Raw genomic sequence first — 17,575 nt, forward strand, 5'->3', positions numbered from 1 at the left:
TGGTAGCTGGAACTGTGGAGTTTGGCATTTTTTCATTATTTTTATTGTGGGCTGACACCAGTCTTCACATTGACTGAAATGTTGCTCAGTGGCATTTATTCATGTGCTGATGCTCTGTATAAATTTTCAATACCACAGTTGGAAATTGTACAAATCTTTTTCTTTCCTCTTCTTTCTTCTGACAAAGAGCATAAGAAAGGATGTTCCAGAAAGGGACATCTTTTGTCTTAGCATCATTTACTGAATAAATTTTTTTAAAAGTTAATTTTAGCATTTATCAAAGAGGGCTGATTCAAAAACAGAAGAGAAAGTTTTCTGATTGATGACTTCATACCTAACCAGAAAAGACAAACATGTTCTCCTGCCTAGAAATTACTTCTTCTTTCCACCCACTGGGAAACCCTTCAGATATATCACCTTTACTGAACTGTGGTGTTTATCCCATATTACAAACTTAATGTATGGGTATAAATCTTACTTTCCTAATGGATATTAAAGTAAATGGGCCTGAGGAACTACTGTTGAAATATTTATCTTCTTTCAGCTGTAGATTTAGTCAGAGGGAAGTTAGGATATTTGGCATTTTATACACAGAGAAGCTTTAGATTTACAAATCTTAATCTGTCTTTTTTCTTCAAAGCCAAGCTCATAAATGAAGCAACTGTTCCCAAACTGCTACCATAATGTCACTCGCTTTCATGAAGTCATCACATCACTTCTGTCACTATAACAACCTAACATTGTCTGTTGCTAATGTCACAAAAACATCGCATTACCAGCATTTTGAAAATAACTCTGAAGTGATGACTTTAAATGCAGCCTTTCTGCAATACGTTTTGCAGGAAATTACCATTTTAACAAGAAAACTTTTGAAAATGAATCAGCTGTATTAAATATTAATCGCACTGCAGCTTGTAATTAGTCATAAGGAAATAATATTTCCCACTATTAAAACATGTTCTTTTCTTCCTTTTTCCCTTTTCTATATTCTTTTCTATATAGTATGAACTGTTGAAAAGTTTTATATGAAGCTAACACATTGGATAAATAGTATAGAAAAAATTGAACGCAATTTAAGATGGACAAATGTAAAACTGAATACTTAAGTAGGAGTAATCTACTACAGAAATGCAGAATGAAGGATGAGTGGTTCTGCAGCTTTACTGAAAAAAATCAGGAAGAAAATACACCAACATCTTCATACTCCTGCAGATAAATTAAATATCAAATTTAGGAATCCTGTCTGCAATACACATAAAGGAAACCTTGTGCTTTAATTTTGATCACTCATCAGGCCTGAGCTGGAGGCAACTTTTGATACAGGAGTTGACGATGGATGTGGTTCAGCTGGGAAGAGTCCTGGGGACAACAGTGCAACCAGTTTGAGGTTTAGAAGTTAGTCTGAGGTTAGCTGTCGTGGAGGACTGGAGATACTATATTGCCTTGAAAGAGTGGCCTGCATGGTGACAAGATCACAACCTTCATCAGGGATGAATCAAGGCACCTTGGCACAAAGAAGAGCTGCAATAGTGGAAGAAACCCCAATAGATGGGAGAGACCCTTGAGGTTTGGTGTAGGTGAGCAAAGGTGGAAAAACTCGGGGCAGGGAAGGAAATTCATGACCAAGGGGTGAGCTGGGCTTTAATGGAGGAGCTCTGACAGGAAAATGCCAGAGACCAGAGCTGTTGTGAGGCTTGAAATAAGGAAAGAGGGCCGAGAGGGTGTGTGGGACAGCAGGAGAGCTGTGAGGAGGTGTCGTGGTTTAACCCCAGCCGGCAACTAAGCACCACGCAGCCGCTCGCTCACTCCCCCCCGGTGGGATGGGGGGGAGAATCAGAAGAGCAAAAGTAAGAAAACTCAAGGGTTGAGATAAAAACAGTTTAATAGGTAAAGCAAAAGCCGTGCATGCAAGCGAAGCAAAGCAAGGAATTCATTCACTACTTCCCATTGGCAGGCAGGTGTTCAGCCATCTCCAGGAAAGCAGGGCTCCATCACGCGTAATGGTTACTTGGGAAGACAAACGCCATCACTCCAAATGTCCCCCCCTTCCTTCTTCCCCAGCTTTATATACTGAGCATGACGCCATATGGTATGGAATAGCCCTTTGGTCAGTTTGGATCAACTGTCCTGGCTGTGCCCCCTCCCAGCTTCTTCTGCACCTGGCAGAGCACGGGAAGCTGAAAAGTCCTTGACTAGTACAGCAACAACTAAAACATCTCTGTATTATCAACACTGTTTTCAGCACAAATCCAAAACACAGCCCCATACCAGCCACTATAAAGAAAATTAACTCTATCTCAGCTGAAACCAGGACAGGAGGAAAGGCAGCCAGAGAGTGACCAGTAGAGCAGGTCCACAACTTGCCCATTCAAATTTCCATTTTCATCAGTCCCTTTCCTCCTCACTAGCTATAGCCCATTGATGCCTGACAGGGCAGGACCCTAGTCTAGAATCTCACAGACAGGGAAAAGGGCCAAGGTGGCCCAGCAGGGAGGGAGGAGGAGAAACGATGGGGCCAGAAGCAGGAGCTGGAGCAAAGCACCTGAGAAAAGGGCTTTCTACTCCTCTGGTTTGCTGATCCACAAGTGGCCAGATGAACACCACACAAAGTGACTTGTGTGTGGATTGTGGACTGTGACCATTACTGAGACTCATAAGAAGATGAGATAGGATGACTCTGGTTTGGGTGGACTTCACTTTCACTATGCTGATGGAAAGTCAAAAGCCTCTGTTGCCTTGTGGGAATGTTAAATCTCCAGAGTCCTTTTTAAGGTTGACCACAAATTGCTAGCGCTGTACTACCACACACAGTCCCAAAGAGCTTCAGTGGCCTTCAGAAAACGACACGGTGACAACAATGCTGAGTGAAAGCATCAGCCTATTTCCTCTTTGGGCCAGGACTCCTATGATTTATCTGTAGAAACATGCCACAGAATTTGCCAAAAGTAGAATGAAAAGGTTAATGCTTGTCAATTTTTGTCCTAGGTTAATTTAAAGTCACAGTGACTCCTCGTTTTCAGTTCCTAACAGGGGATGTGATAATCAGGTGGTCAGGTCTGAGTGGATGGGAAGGTAGATGAGCATGACGGACCACATCCTATCAGCTCTACATGCTAATGGCTCAGATGTCTTACAGCCTTCTTTCAGGCTTTGCATGTCCCCCATGACCAAATAAAATGGGAGGAGAAGGAAGCAGCAGCATTTCCACATCAGCTCCTGTCTCCTGAGCACTGAGAAACCTGTCTGAAAGCAGTGACCTTAACTGCACCCTCTCTCCTGAGCCTGATTCTGTTTGATGCGGAGTAAGAGGAGATGGGCTAGAAGTTGTGCCTGCATGTTTAAGAAACAAACCTCCCCTTCTGTTCAGGAGCTCTGCAGGAATTTCAGACTCAATTGCATCATGCTTGCCACTTCAAAGCCTTCAGCAACCAATGGCACACTTGGAAAATATCAAACCTAACTTAATCTGACACAGTTATCAGTGTAACTCCACCTGTCTGACAGCCTCCTTCCTGAAGGTTGCTACAGGTCCCTTGTACTCAGAAATGTCTCTAGAGAAACAGCAGGCATTCCTTCTTAACATTATTCAGAGTGATAACTGCTCATTTTAAAAGGAAGCTTTTTTTGTACATTTGCTTTGGGAATGATGCAATTCAGTGTTTCATACAGTGACTATGTTTTGTTGCTTTGTATTAGAGTTAGTTTTACATATTCCCTATATTAAGAAATGAAGTGAACTCTTAGACCTAGTCTGCATATATGTGATCTAATTTTCATTTATTTTCAATTTATTTGTTACCATCTTGGGTCTGATCCATGGAATAGTTTCAGCGATGAGGATCGAAACTGGCCTGCCCGTGGCTGGGGTTTCTTCTGTAGGTATTCCACTTGGTGTGAAGAATTAAGTATTAATAGACTAAAATGAACATGGAAATTTCTGTATTGCCAATAGTTAACTCACTTGAGCTGTAGGAGATGCAGGTTCGAGTTCCTGCTGTAATGAAAATGCACCTGGTTAAATGCACAGAGTTGCTTTGTACCTCCAGAAGTCCTCAGGATGGCTGTACTGACCTGCCGTCAGCCCTCTTGATCCAAAGCGTCATGCCTGAGGTATGCTGGAGATACATTTATCATCAGGCTCCACCAGGCAGATGTGTTCCCACCTCCTCTCACCTCTATGTTGAGAATTCAGATTTCAGGGCATCCAGCTGCTGCTGTAACAAGGGTTCCCACCAGCTCACCAGTGTCTTATATTAATTAAATGGTAATTTTAATTAAATGTGTCCCAACCAACATAATCTTTTGGTGTTGAGGGAAAGCAGTCATCTCTAGGGGTTGGTGGTATCTAAATAGCAACTATGAGAACAGCAGGGAATCCAAAGCAGTGTGTTTACACACAGAGTGGCAAGCAAGTGACCTCCAGGCATCAGATATTGTGAAGCTGAAGGTCGTAAACATACAGTTTGGAGGTGATGGTAGCAACTCTGTCCTTGTCTCCCTTCTCATTGAGGTTGCGATCAGAGCTAGTCTCACTCTATTTCACAATGTGGTGGCTGGACTTAGGTCACCACGAGTAGGAGTCATCTGGCTAGGTGTAGTCATCCCTAGTGTAAATGTCAACATTTGAATTAGTCACCCTTAGTTGTCATCACCAACAAAATTCAGAAAAGATTGGTAGCACGTGACTATCTCAACCACAAATAGTCATCTAAAATCAGTCAGATATACTGCATGCTACAAGTTCCTAGATAGTTACACTGGAGATGTTTAAAGTCAGTGAGTGTCAACCTGAAATACCATCAGATGTTCTCAGAATGTCATTGAATTTTCTACAGGCTTTCCAGCAGTTATTTCTTAATCTTTGTGATGGAGCTTTTAACAGATGAATTTTTTAAAGAATATTGATTCTGTCCTTTAGCCAAAAAAGCATTTTTTTTCCTCATAGTTGTTTTAGAATCAAGCGTTAGGGATATTCTAGCAATTGACAGTATTGCAGGTAACCAGAATATAAGAGTGTTCCTTTTACAACACAGGCAAAAAATTAATTTTTGCAGTCTTGCAGTCTGCTCACCAAAGCATGGAAAGTCTCTCACGTACCTTGGCATGGCGGAAGAAGGGAAGACACCACCTCTGTTACATTGTTATAGACTTTATGACTACTGTAATATGTAAAAAGACTCTTTTAATGGAGTTACTGGATTTAAACTGCTACAGTCTTGTGCCTACCAAATTCTCTGAAACTTCTACCAATTAGTACCAAAATCGGTTTAAAAATCTCAACAGATCAGATCTTCCCATCCACATTACTGGTTGCATTTTTACATCAATTTTGCATCGATTTAAACAATTAGTATCAGGCATAAGGCTGGGTAGAATCAGGGCCTTAGTACTGGAATCCTTACAGGAATAGCTAAAATATAACTTGAAAAGTCATATCATCTTTTTCAAAATCTTAGGAAAATATATAATTCATCTTAAAGCACTTTAAAGTCCACTTCAACAGTTTAGCCTTGTTGAAGGTCTTTAGACCTATCAGAGATATATCACTTTAAAAAGACATTCAGGTTATGGCCTTTATAACTTTTTAATGTTTGGTGCTAATGGAAGATGATGGATTGGTGAGCTCGAGTGTGAATCCTTGTTTTAGCCTTAAGGAAGGGCTGACAGCAGTGCACGCTCCTCTGAAGTGTGATGAGAGTGTGCCTTAGTCTCATCTAACAGAGCTATCCAGATTCTGAGATCAGTTACACAAATAATAATACACATTTTCGTTTAAGTAAGCAGATTGGAATATGTGTTGCTACATTTGAATCCACTCTCAATGCAGAGCAAAAAAAAATTTTAGGAAAATTTTGAACTTAGGAAAATATTGAGGGTGATCAGAACTTGGAAGAGGTTGCCCAGAGAGGTTCTGTAAGCTCAACACTGGAGATAGTAAAATTTTGATAGAACTAACCCTGAGAAACCTCTCAAACTTTGAAGTTGGATCTAACTTCAAAGCTGAATCTACTTTAAATGGAGGTTTGAAGCAGATGACCTCCAGAGGTCCCTTCCAATCTAAATTATTCTATGATTCTTATTTACTAGTTTCAGCTTGCCTGACCTTACATTCAATGCAATTGTTATGAAATCAGTAAGTTTTTTTGTATCTGTGACACTCCTCTCATTTAGAAAAGGAAGTGACTCTAAATTTCTATTTATAATTCCACTGGTGACTTCTTACCCTTAGACATTCCAGCTGTAGTTTAACTGCCAATTACATCTTTGTTCTAACAGGGTTAATTAATCCATGTCTACAACAAATCTCTGCAGCTCCTTGCAGGCTGCCCTTCTTTTCTTGCTTTTGGCATTAGTGTAGTAGGTACATTCTGCCAGTTGAGAGCTTTAGGAGCTCCCTTCTGCTGTAATTGTCTAGTCATGGATGAAGGTCTGCTTACACTTTGAGGTGGCAGAAAAACACTGGAGTTTCTACACCAAATTAAAGAATATTTGCTCTTCATTCTGACACCCTCTCAGGGCAGAAGCCAGTACAGAATTACTAAGGAACAGAGGTGAACAGGTACCACTCCCGTCCTTCACCACACACAATGATTACAACCAGTTGTATAAAGCTGTACTCCTTTCCCTGGGCTCTGTTCTCGATTGCGCTGAGGCAAATTCAAATCAGAACATGTACATTCAGCTCCCAGGATAGTCTTTAGGTGAAATTCAGCAATAACAAGCAGTTGTGTAAGACTAATTTTGCATGTGAGGGCCTCAGACAACCCAGCAAGCCTGTACTGATTTTGAATTTAATAGGTGTTTAATAGAATACACCACCAGTGTGGGAGGGTTGAATGTGTAGAACAAAAACCAACTAATATAATAGTGAATTTCAAAGCAGGCTTGTCCTACAGTATGATTCACATCAGCTCAGAGGACACTTATTTTGCAGACAAGTGTAATGTTGTTGTAAGCATTAATGTTAATAGTTGCACCTGATTACATGAAAACTGAAATTATTTTAGAGGCAGATAAATACATATATCATTGAGTTCATCATTAAGATAGCTAAATGCAGATGTCTATACAAAAATTACATGTCTAAGGTCTTTTCATACTCCATGGAGATCTAGTCAATGGAGGCTTGAAAACAACTCAGCTGAACAGACTATAGGACACAATTCGGTTACTCTCCCACAGGTACCTCGTACATTTGAGATGCGTTAGGCCATCTGAGACATCTGCACGGGGCTCTTAAATCTGACCCAGGATCTACAGAAGACTCATGCTTTTCTGGACTTGTTGTAGAAGGCCAGGTGGGATATTCAAAGGCATCCCAAGTGACCCCAAATGCCTAGGCTTATGCAGAAGAAATGAGTCTTTAGTTGATCAGAATCACTCTTTTGATCACCATCAATTCATTTGCCCACATATGGCTATCCTGTGCTCTTTCTGATTATCTGTGGTGATCGAGATACCTTTGGGACTTGCAGATATGACTCAAGGTTGATGGGACACTTTCTGGACCATTAGCTGGAGGCCCGGGAGCATGGCTTGGGGCATCCCATGTGAAAGAAAATGGGTCAGGTTCTATCATCTGTATTCTTTTTGAGGGCAAAATCTTGGAAAAATGTGGATGATATCCAAGTAAATGCCTCAATATTAATAGATTCCTTTAATTAATAGCCTCCTTTGCTTATTTGTTCTCCCTTTGAGCCAGTCATTGCCACGAAGCTGCTAGATGGAGGTGACCGAAGAAAGAGCAAGGGGGAGGATGGAGGAGAGCCGTGACTGCTGTGCTGGGAGGGTGGGATGCAGCCCTCTGCCAGGAGCTGCTCCGCTGCTTCTCACAGCCTCAGACCCTCATCCCCATAGGCATGGAGACTATGGCATTCCTGAACCTGACCTGAGGAAGGGATCTCCTCCTTTGGGTCATATTTCCTACACATGGGAGGAGGGTGAGTTCTGGCATTGATCCTCAAAAGGATGGGGGGAAGACACAGAGAGGAGTGAGAAATTAGTGTTTCAAGAGAAGGGGGAAAAGCAAAAGAAAAAGCATCTGAGGGGCAGCTAAGATAGACATGTGAAGATGGTCGTAGCAGTCATGCAAGGGTTACCCCCTTGGAATAAGACAACAGCGCAAGCTACTGTGAAGAGAGCAGACCGATACCCTAAGATTGCTTTCTCAACCACCTGAATTGTAGTCAACTCTCTCTCTACTGTAGCATTTTGCCATCTAGGTTTTTGGTTTTGTTTTGTTTTGTTTTTTAATTTTATAGCTGTGATATTTTATGACAGGCAGCAGCAAAGCCACGGTCTCCTCTTCACCTCATCTGACCAAGTTTTCTCTCAGCAAAGCATTCCTTTGCCAAGGACACGGCTTGGAAGTGGTGAGAGGATGCGGCGATTCCCCCCCGCCATGGCTGCTGGCCGCATGCCCTGCTGGGTCACGCCACTCCATGGCCATGCTGCTCGGCAGCTTCATTGCTCATGCTGCTCAATTGTGAATCCTCTTGGTGGGGAACCTTGGTAGTTACTGACACGGGACAAGACATCTCAAAGGACTTGGGGGTCTTGTTGCCAAGCAGAAACCTGACTTAGGCAATTAAGAATGGGCTCCATGGAGTGACATTCCTAACTGCAGCGATGGGCTGCTTACTGAAGGTGAAAAATAAATGTAATGCATTAAAGAGACAGGGGAGCATGTAAGAGGAGTAACACTGGAAGACGGTAAAATATCCCAGGACAGCACTGGCACTGCTCACAGTCCTGAATGAGGAAAGGATGAAGACAAGCTCCTGGAAAAACAGACATACACAGTAGAACAAAATAGACAGCATCCTTCGTACTCAGTCTCCCAATCTGTTCAGCCTCTAATATGTTACTTTATGAAAAATCAAGACAAAACACTTTTTTTTTTTCTTTTTTAAAAAAAACAAACAACCGACCCAGAAGTTGCTTTTTAAATTCAGCCGTAAAAAGAAGTCTGAGAGGGAGCTCCCAGCTTTACTCAAACAGGAGAAAAACCAGACCACTCATCATTCCGGCCACAGAAACACAAACATTTCACAGTAACTCATGAATGAGCTAAACATGGCAGTAAAACAAGGATATAAAGTAAGTTTAGTCACAGTGATTCATTGTACTGTTATGTGTCTTTTTCTCCAAGACCCCTGCAGACTTTGTAGTCGTTGTGACTTAGGGGTAAGCATCATCTTATTTTCACCTTTGCCTGCACTGTCAAGCTCTGTATAAGAACTGGTCGCCCTCAGCCTAGATTATAGTCAGTGGAAAGATACAGGCTCTTGCTGCTGTGATTCAGCAGTTTGATGTTTTAATGGCTACTTTAAGATGAAGTCATTCACTCTTATTCGTTACTTCCCTCCAGTAACTAAAAAGGGTGTCTAGAGTATTTGAGGTAAGAAATTCGTATCTACATTGTCAATACCTCGACTGAAGCTAACACCTGCTTTGCTACTTCGTAGATGTATCACATAGAATGGGTATCACCTCAGTAGCACTTTTGTTTGGTTGTCCTTTGCTGCAGTTGTTGAGGGTTGGTCACTGCTTGGCAGCGGTAGACCCTACCCTGCGCCCACACTCCTCTTCGTGAGGGCCTGGAGCCCTGGGGCTGAGAAGCACTACCCACAGAGGCTTTGGTGAAATGTAAGCCGTCTGAACATGACCCCTCATGGGCCTGGCAAAATCACGAGGGCATTAGAAACTATGATTAATCCAAGTTCGATCTGATTTGCGGTCTGGGCTCTGGCATGGAGCTGTTACACTGGTGGCAAGACTCTGGATTTGGAGACCACTGCAGGGTCTAGTGTGGCCAAGGAAAACGACCATCGCAGAAGAGACTTGCTACAACTCTGCACCTACAGACATGCCTGCTCCTGTTGACATTTGGCTTTTATTCAAACCTGCTAGCCTTTCCCTGGCATGCCACTGAAAGGCTGGCTGATGACAGCGGAGGTTGCTGGGTACCAAGCACGCTGTGTCTATCGCATCAGTCTGAAAGACTGTCATTTGTACTTTCCTGCTCCCTGGTATCTCATCCCTTGACCTACCCAAAGAACAAACCCTATCACTAAATGGTTCCCTAACCTCTCAGAAAGGGTTTTAGTGACTAGTACTAAAATAGCTAGTGAATAATCATGACAATACTTTGACAGCTTCGAGTCCCTCCTCTCTAAGGACTTAAAAGCACAAATGTGCAGGGACTCAGACTGTCTCCAATAAGGTCCTGCATCCTGCGGTAAGAAACGAACCACCTTATTCTGTTTTCCAGGTGACATCCCTAATGATCAGAAAACAACTCAAGCTCTGTCAATATTATAAGAACGTTTGTTGTTTTATTCTTTTTGGTGGGTACAAAAACCACAGTTTCTTACACAGAACAAGATTATAAATAATATCTGTAACATGAGTGACCCGTAGTCTCTTTTGATTCTACACTGCAGACTGATGACGTACTCTAAACATTTTATCATTTTGTTTCTGGTATTAGACAGATGCAGATCTGTGGAACACGGAATGATGGAACAGAATGAAGGTAACAGGAAACAAGAGGATGACCAACAACTTTTATAAAAAAAAAGTCTCTGAATTTTATTACAGTGATGGCATTTTATATCAATTATTGCAATGACTTGTTCCCTATAGATGGTTAGAAAAAAGAATTGTGTTGTCCTCTACCGAATTTACATCAGTTAAAAAGCAAGCATGTTTCAATATTCCTCTTTTTTCAAAGAAAATGTAAATAATTTCTTTATTTTTTCACAGGATTTACATGTTTATTATTTTCTTATCACAGTTTAGTGATTAATTTCTACAGCTGAACAGCTGAGTATTCTTCCATTGTATATATTGATGTTCTGGAGACACAGGTTAGCATGTTCATTGACTTCTATAGCTATTTCTCTCTCTTTGTCAAGACAAAGACCAAAATGTTGTCCTTTCTGAGCATGTTCTTCACAGTTTAATGCGCTAAATTGGCAAGTCTTATTAGTTTTAAATCCACTCAAGTGAAATTTGTTGCTGTTAATACACCCTTCCCAGCCCCCTCCCCCCAACAAAACTAAATTATGAATTTTCCTGATATAAAATCTGAGTTTGGGTTTCCGAGCTGAGCTCATGCACACATTGTTGCTGATGATGTCTGGCGCATTTGGACGTACTTCCCTTTCTCAGCCAAATTATTAGTTCATCAATGACACTCCCATGTCGTTACAGTCTGTGCTGTGTTCCCATCAGTCACCAACACAGTTTGATTAAGGCACTCAATTATTTTTTTGGTTTTTATGGTAGGTCCGATGCAATTACAGCCAATCCTGAACTTTGTCTAATTGCAGTTCCAGTATGCACGGCCTTCGGGCAGTCGGGAGTCAATACACGTCCGTTTTCTCCCACACTCCCTGTGATGGATAATCTGGCTTTGTTTCTTATGGCTTCAGAAAAGGTAAGCTAGGTTTGAAAAAAAGGAGAAAAGAGGAAAGTGTTACAATGTTTCTGTCCTTCAACAAGCAAGGACACAGCAAACACCAAAATACTAAATTTTAGACATCTGCATTTTTTCATGTTAACATTAAATATAATAATAGTAATCATCATAAATATAATACATAGCATTTAAGTCTACTAGGGGAAAAAAGACTAGAAATTCTGAGGGTAAATTTCATTACAATAAATCATTATTGATTTAAATATAAAATCCAAATTTGATCAAGAAATTAACAGAAGAGGCAATACCTTCATCTAAACTGCTTCAAACTATATTTATGTACAGTGAAATGAGAATCAAGACCTTTTATGAACCTGAAAGCATTAGCATCTGTGAATAAAGTCATGCACAGGTGTTTATAGGCTTAGACTTTCAACTAGGAATGTCAAGATAAAATATAATTACTGAAAAATGTTTATAAATTGCAATAGCTATATCAGCTATCTTTGTGGTAATTCCATGGATGAAATCTAAAGAAACTCTTACTTCTTTTCACAATGCACATATTTAGTATCAGTAAATCTGAGAGCTGTTCTCAAATCTCTTTTCATATCTATATTGTCCTACAATTACAGAAGGTGGGAACTTTCAAAGGAAATGTAGTTTATTGAGAGAAAATACAATTTTCTGTAGTTTTCTACATTAGGTCTAAATTTTCCACAAGACGGTTTAAATTTTTGTTACCTTGAAATCTTTACTTTCAGGTAAATCAGAACAAAGTATCTTGTTTAGGGACTGACTCAAGCAAAAAATTTGGCCTTGTTAAAAAAAAACCCTGTAGTTATGCCACCTAACTTTAGTCATCCAAAAATCAGTAACCTAATATAAAAGACCTCTCTCATGTGATGATAGAAAAAGCCAAGATGAATAATTTTAGACTAAATTATTTCCAGATGACTAAAATTAGGGGAGGTGTCTAAGGTCAACCAATGCAGCAAGGAGACCTGGAACAACAGGCATCCAAACTATGCTACATCGAAACAGATTTCAAAGATACCATGTTAAGATATTAATTAGTGGGGAAATCTGATTTCTAGTCAGCAGAAGCTATAGTCTATGCAACTAACTCATGTAATTGGTGTGCAGGGATGCAATCTGAAATACCAATTGGAAAAAGAGAGACAGGAAAGTGCATTCACATAGGAGCAAAGGGATAACAAACATCATAAAATCATCTTATTTGCCTTATTACTGATCTCTGCATTTAGAACTTTGTCCCTCTCAGCCCGGTTTCTCCTTCCCAGGTAGCAGTGAAATCCTGAGCTGGTGTTTGATATGCTGAAGTTAATTTTATATATGAGTGTGTGTGTATAGGGATGAGGCAGATTCCTTAACTCCCAAATGTTTCCACTGCTTCTGGGTGCACTTCAATGAAAATGCACCAGTCTAATATTGCATTGCTATCAGCAGTTCCTTCAAAAAAGGGTTCGCAAAAGTACAGCTGCTGTTGTGGCAGTTGGAGCTTGGATATAAAAGCAACATTCCAAATCAGTTACCCTAAAAACCTCAGCCCTCACAAGCAGCCGAATTCAGGAAAAGGCCTCAGCTTACAGAGAGCGTTATGGCATTCCCCGTATGCCGAAAAACCTTGGCTTTGATAATAATCAATTGCAATGTCCGAAGTCACCCTTTGAAAAGTTTCCCTGCTGCCACAGTACTCTGTGACAGGGACTGTTACCAGACATATCGTTCAACAGCTAGATATAAAAAGAGAGAGAGTGGTAATGAGGGAGTGGGGACCTGGGCCCATACAGTACCAAAAACCTCAGCTACTCCCCAGCAGCAAATAAAAATCTATGCATTTGCAAAGCACAGACACAATGCAATGTGGTGTAGCTCCACATAGTGCATGTCCAGAGTCCCATTGCAAATGGATGTCGAGGACTGGTAACTGCCTGCAGAAATACACAGAACGTGTTTTGGTCAATGGCAAGAAAAAACCAAAGGTGCTTTAGTTTTGGGGAGGGATGAGAGTCCAAACCAGATCAGAATGCAAACTTGGGTGGAAAAGGGACAGCTTACTCCAGATATGCTAAATTTCTCAGAAAGTCATCATTATGTACCAGCATCTCTCCATCACTTTGATCAGCTATCTGTTCATGGCCATTCGGGGTTTGCCACTGGGAAATCTGAGAGAGAACTCAGATTTATGTGGGATATACGAGTTATGTGTAACTGTGGTTTTGTAGCTCAGTCTATATAGCTTTCTGGCCATTGACAACACACTCAGGACAGAAAGACAGTAAAAAGGGATCCACAGAAAAAAAAAAATCAAATGAGAATAACAAACAATTTGTCAGCAGCCTTCCACAGAATAACAGAAAAAGCTGCAGTAAAACAACTCCTCTCTTCTCACAGCAGAGATTAACAACAACTCAGCAACACACCACGGAAACAACCCAGACAGTTAACAAAGCCAGGAGGAGCAGGTCAAATTTCTACTCGGGAAAGTGCCATAAAGCCAAGTAACCAGGTAAGCTTCTGTGTTATATTTTAAACTACGCTATAGGTAATAAGCCAGGCTAATAGTCTGCTTAACTGTGCTCTTACAATTTCAGATTTATGGCCTGGCTGCAGAAAGTTTCAGGAGAGGCTGGGATGAGAGGGAAAAGTCTTGGTATGTACTGTGAATATTACCCAAATTGTGAATGTCTCTGTGCAGTAAGGGTATGCAGTTAATAGCGATAATGTCTTTTCAAATTTGTCATTAGTTTTGATTAAATTAGTTGCGGAATTAATCATGTGAAAACACTGACTGCCCTGTTCTTATTGGGAAATGGGAATTTAGGAAACTGATATCCTCAGTCTACATAATACAAATATCCTAGCCTGTGTGGGTTCTTCTGTTGTTCAGGCTCCTCTAGTACTTGGGTCACAGGGAGGGGTCTTTGGCACAAATATTTAAGATGAACTTTTAATGAATTTTTCTATCTTGAATATGAAATTGGAAGTATACAAGTCAAAATAAGTGCATTACACATTTACTGAGCCATCCTGTAGCACTTCATGTTTTTTGTAATTAATTTCATAATTTTTTCATTGCCTTTTGTAGTTTTGTAATTAATTTCATTAATTATAAACAACAGCGTGGGATGGGAGAGCAAGAGAAGGCAGCTGAACTGGAAGCCGGTTCACGAGCTTCATGGCCCACTGAGAAGGCCACAGAGACGCGGTGGTGGTGGCTGGCTGGACACGGGGACAATCCCTTCGAAAGCCTGTGGCTTTGGGGTGAGGAACTCAGTAGGGCTTTTCCCTAGAGCAGCTGGAGAGACGGCTGCTAGGCTTCGCCCTGGTCTCACGGCACCAGCTCAACTGCTGTACCAAGGGCTTACTACTGATAGACAGAAATAGAAGACTGCTGCCCAGGGGAAGAGGAAGGGATCGTTCCCTCCTTAAAGCAAACTTCCTTCCCTGCCTTTGGCAGATGCAATAGCCTGTCATCCCTTCTGAGTGTCTTTATCCCACATATACAGACTAGTCCTTTATCATACAGACTAGTCCTTCATCATACAGACTAGTCCTTCATCATATAGACTAGTCCACACATACAGACTAGTCCTACATTTTCATTTTCTGCTGCCTCACAGGCAGGTGAATTTCCCTGAGACAACTCACTTTTGACTGGATTAAACTAAAATAAAAAACATGGTAATGAATATTAATTGTCAAGCAGGTTATTTAATCTATTTTATATTAGTTTAAAACACGTACTATTAAAACTATTGGTGTTAGCTTAAAAAGTCAGCGTGTGGATTACTCATGCAGGTTAGAACTGCCAAGCACCTTTCCATATTAGCAAGTTTTAGTCCCAGTACGATCCCTTTACTCCTTGGATAAATAAACACATCAAAGGTTTTGAAATGCGTAAGACAGACATATGTCTGCAGAAGTATGTGTAACCAGTGTCGCGGGCTCTGTAGTGCTGCCCGCTACCAGGGATTTATGACCAGCGTGTGTACAAACAGGTGGCACAGTCACCCTGTACAGAGCTCGGCACACGGGTAACCCCTCGCTGCCTGCCTGGCTAGGGATGGCCAAGTATTGCCAGGAGAGGACGACTGGACCTTGGCAGTCCTCCACATATAAGCATAAGTTTATAAGCAATTCACATGCTGAAATTTCTCAGGTAAATATTATGGCAAATAAGTAGAATGAAGTATTTCAGAAGTCTATAAATATTTGCTCAAAATCCTAGTTATTTCTATTTTTTGGTGAATTTTTAAATGTCTGAACCCTAAAGTGTTTTTAAGAGATTATCAGAAGTTTTGACTGACCCAAACATGAGTTTTCAATAAAATAAAATGCAACATGGGCATTTTTAATATATTTTTTCCTATAAGAATTCACCTCTGTGTTGCAACAAGTCCCACAAAAATCCAAACTTTAGAGAAAGGTATTTATAATCTTTCCTTAAAAAATAAAACTCAGTTAGCCCTAATTTTTATTTCAAGAAAACAGGAGGGCTAAAATAAATTCTACAAGTATAATCATACTGTTTGTTGCACAGGAATCACAGAGCTGGGTGGGAACTCAGGGGACTGTCAAGTCATGCCATGTTTAGCATGCTAAGCCAGTTTGGGTCAGGTCAGTATTTGAATGAAAGCTTTGGTTTTTTGTTTGCTGTCTTAATTTAAGACTATGTTTTGGATGCATTGCACCCTGTAAACTTAATAAGGACTGTTTTCTGGGACTCTTACTTTTATACCAGCCTGGGGACACTCTCAGTTGTGGGCACATCACTGAAGAATTTCAAGGAAAAAGATCTCTTAATTTGCATTTTGCACAATTACTTGCACGAGATTATTTCTTTTTAAGACCCTTATTACTGACAGTAGGCGGTGAACTTGGGAGATTAATATTAGCATCTGGAAGTCCTGATTCCCAGTTCACAGTAATAAACATTGGCCTGTACTCTTGGAGTCCCCCTGACACCTACTATGCCTCACATTTTCACGAGTGAACAAAGTGCACAGCTAAGACTGGGGTTTTTTTACATGGGGAGATTAGGCAGCTCTGTTACAATTAAAATATACCCAGGGTCATGACTTCTTGTACAACAGGGGACAAAAGAAAACTACGCAGTGACAGTATGTTTGGGATAGTTTCCCAGCCAGCGTACACCAAGCCCCCTCCCTCCCCCGCCCGAGAACCCACCTATTCCTTGCAGCGCTCCAGCTATCATGCTCAAACACCATTCTCTGCTCACTCTGTGTTTGCTCTGTACTGTATGGTTCGGTATTGTACCGGCTGTGCCTTTAGACTGTAAGCTCCTCGGGACAGGGACCTGCTATGTGTTTGGCACACTTCACCTATTGTACAGCGCCGTGTACTCCAGCGCTATATAAATAATAAATAAAAAATAATAATTGTATCTCCAGTTGTTTCCTCCAAAAGTTTTTCTAGGTGGCAACATAAAAATTACATTCTTCATCTTTCCCTAAATGTTTGTTTCTCACTTCCACTATAGGGATGGCTCAGTGATTTCAGGAAAATGTAGCTCAAGCTTTTTGTTAACAGAGGAGACATGTGGCTTGCTATTTGCAAGGGCAAGGGAGCTCTAGGTAGCATGGAAGGGCAGGGTCCTAGCTGCACCTTCACTTATGAAGCAGCCAGTATAGCTTGGGAGCTATGTAAAAGTTATATTTAGAAGCTCAATTTGCTGTTACGTGCCATTTCCAAAGGTCAGAGAGTTGATTTGACTAATGATTAGTTGGCAAGATGCTCACTGCACGGATGAGAACAAGTACATTAGTAAACCATCCCTGCATGCCTACTCAGGGGAGTTACGCAGGATGCAGCTCAGCAACGTCAGCAGTTCAGTCTCCGAAATCACTGTGTGAACACCTAAAATACACTAGACCTGAGCTAGGTAAGGGGGTACGTTACTGAAAGCTGAGCACGATAATCAAGGTCTACTCACTGGTTAGTGACTTTTTGTGGTTATTATAGTGGGCAAAGGTTGACCTGAAGCAGGATATTGTGAAAAAAATGCCACACAATTAGCATAAAACATGTATCAAAGGGAAGGTGAAGGAATAGGGTAGGGAGGAGGGAGAAAAGGTAAAACATTTAGACTTCTTGTAACAGTGC

At 41.0% G+C, this 17,575-nt stretch overlaps 1 protein-coding gene and 1 long non-coding RNA gene across 4 annotated transcripts in view; one reads left to right on the plus strand and one right to left on the minus strand.

Moving 5' to 3' along the window:
* Positions 1 to 10,770: 10,770 nt before the first annotated feature.
* Positions 10,771 to 17,575, minus strand: part of GRIA4 (glutamate ionotropic receptor AMPA type subunit 4) — a 238,433-nt gene continuing 231,628 nt past the window's right edge. For all 3 annotated transcript variants that reach the window (XM_075491019.1, XM_075491016.1, XM_075491018.1), the window contains one exon: positions 10,771 to 11,448. In XM_075491019.1, coding sequence (XP_075347134.1) covers positions 11,284 to 11,448 — 165 coding nt within the window. In that variant the 3' untranslated portion in view covers positions 10,771 to 11,283. The remainder of the gene's footprint in view (positions 11,449 to 17,575) is intronic.
* LOC142404343 (uncharacterized) lies at positions 10,829 to 15,417 on the plus strand. The gene is made up of 5 exons (XR_012773823.1): positions 10,829 to 10,871; positions 11,337 to 11,443; positions 13,844 to 13,958; positions 14,044 to 14,102; positions 14,572 to 15,417. It is a non-coding gene; the product is annotated as an uncharacterized LOC142404343 (long non-coding RNA).

The sequence above is a fragment of the Mycteria americana genome, chromosome 1 (assembly GCF_035582795.1).
Source record: "Mycteria americana isolate JAX WOST 10 ecotype Jacksonville Zoo and Gardens chromosome 1, USCA_MyAme_1.0, whole genome shotgun sequence".
In the NCBI taxonomy this organism is placed as follows: domain Eukaryota; kingdom Metazoa; phylum Chordata; class Aves; order Ciconiiformes; family Ciconiidae; genus Mycteria; species Mycteria americana.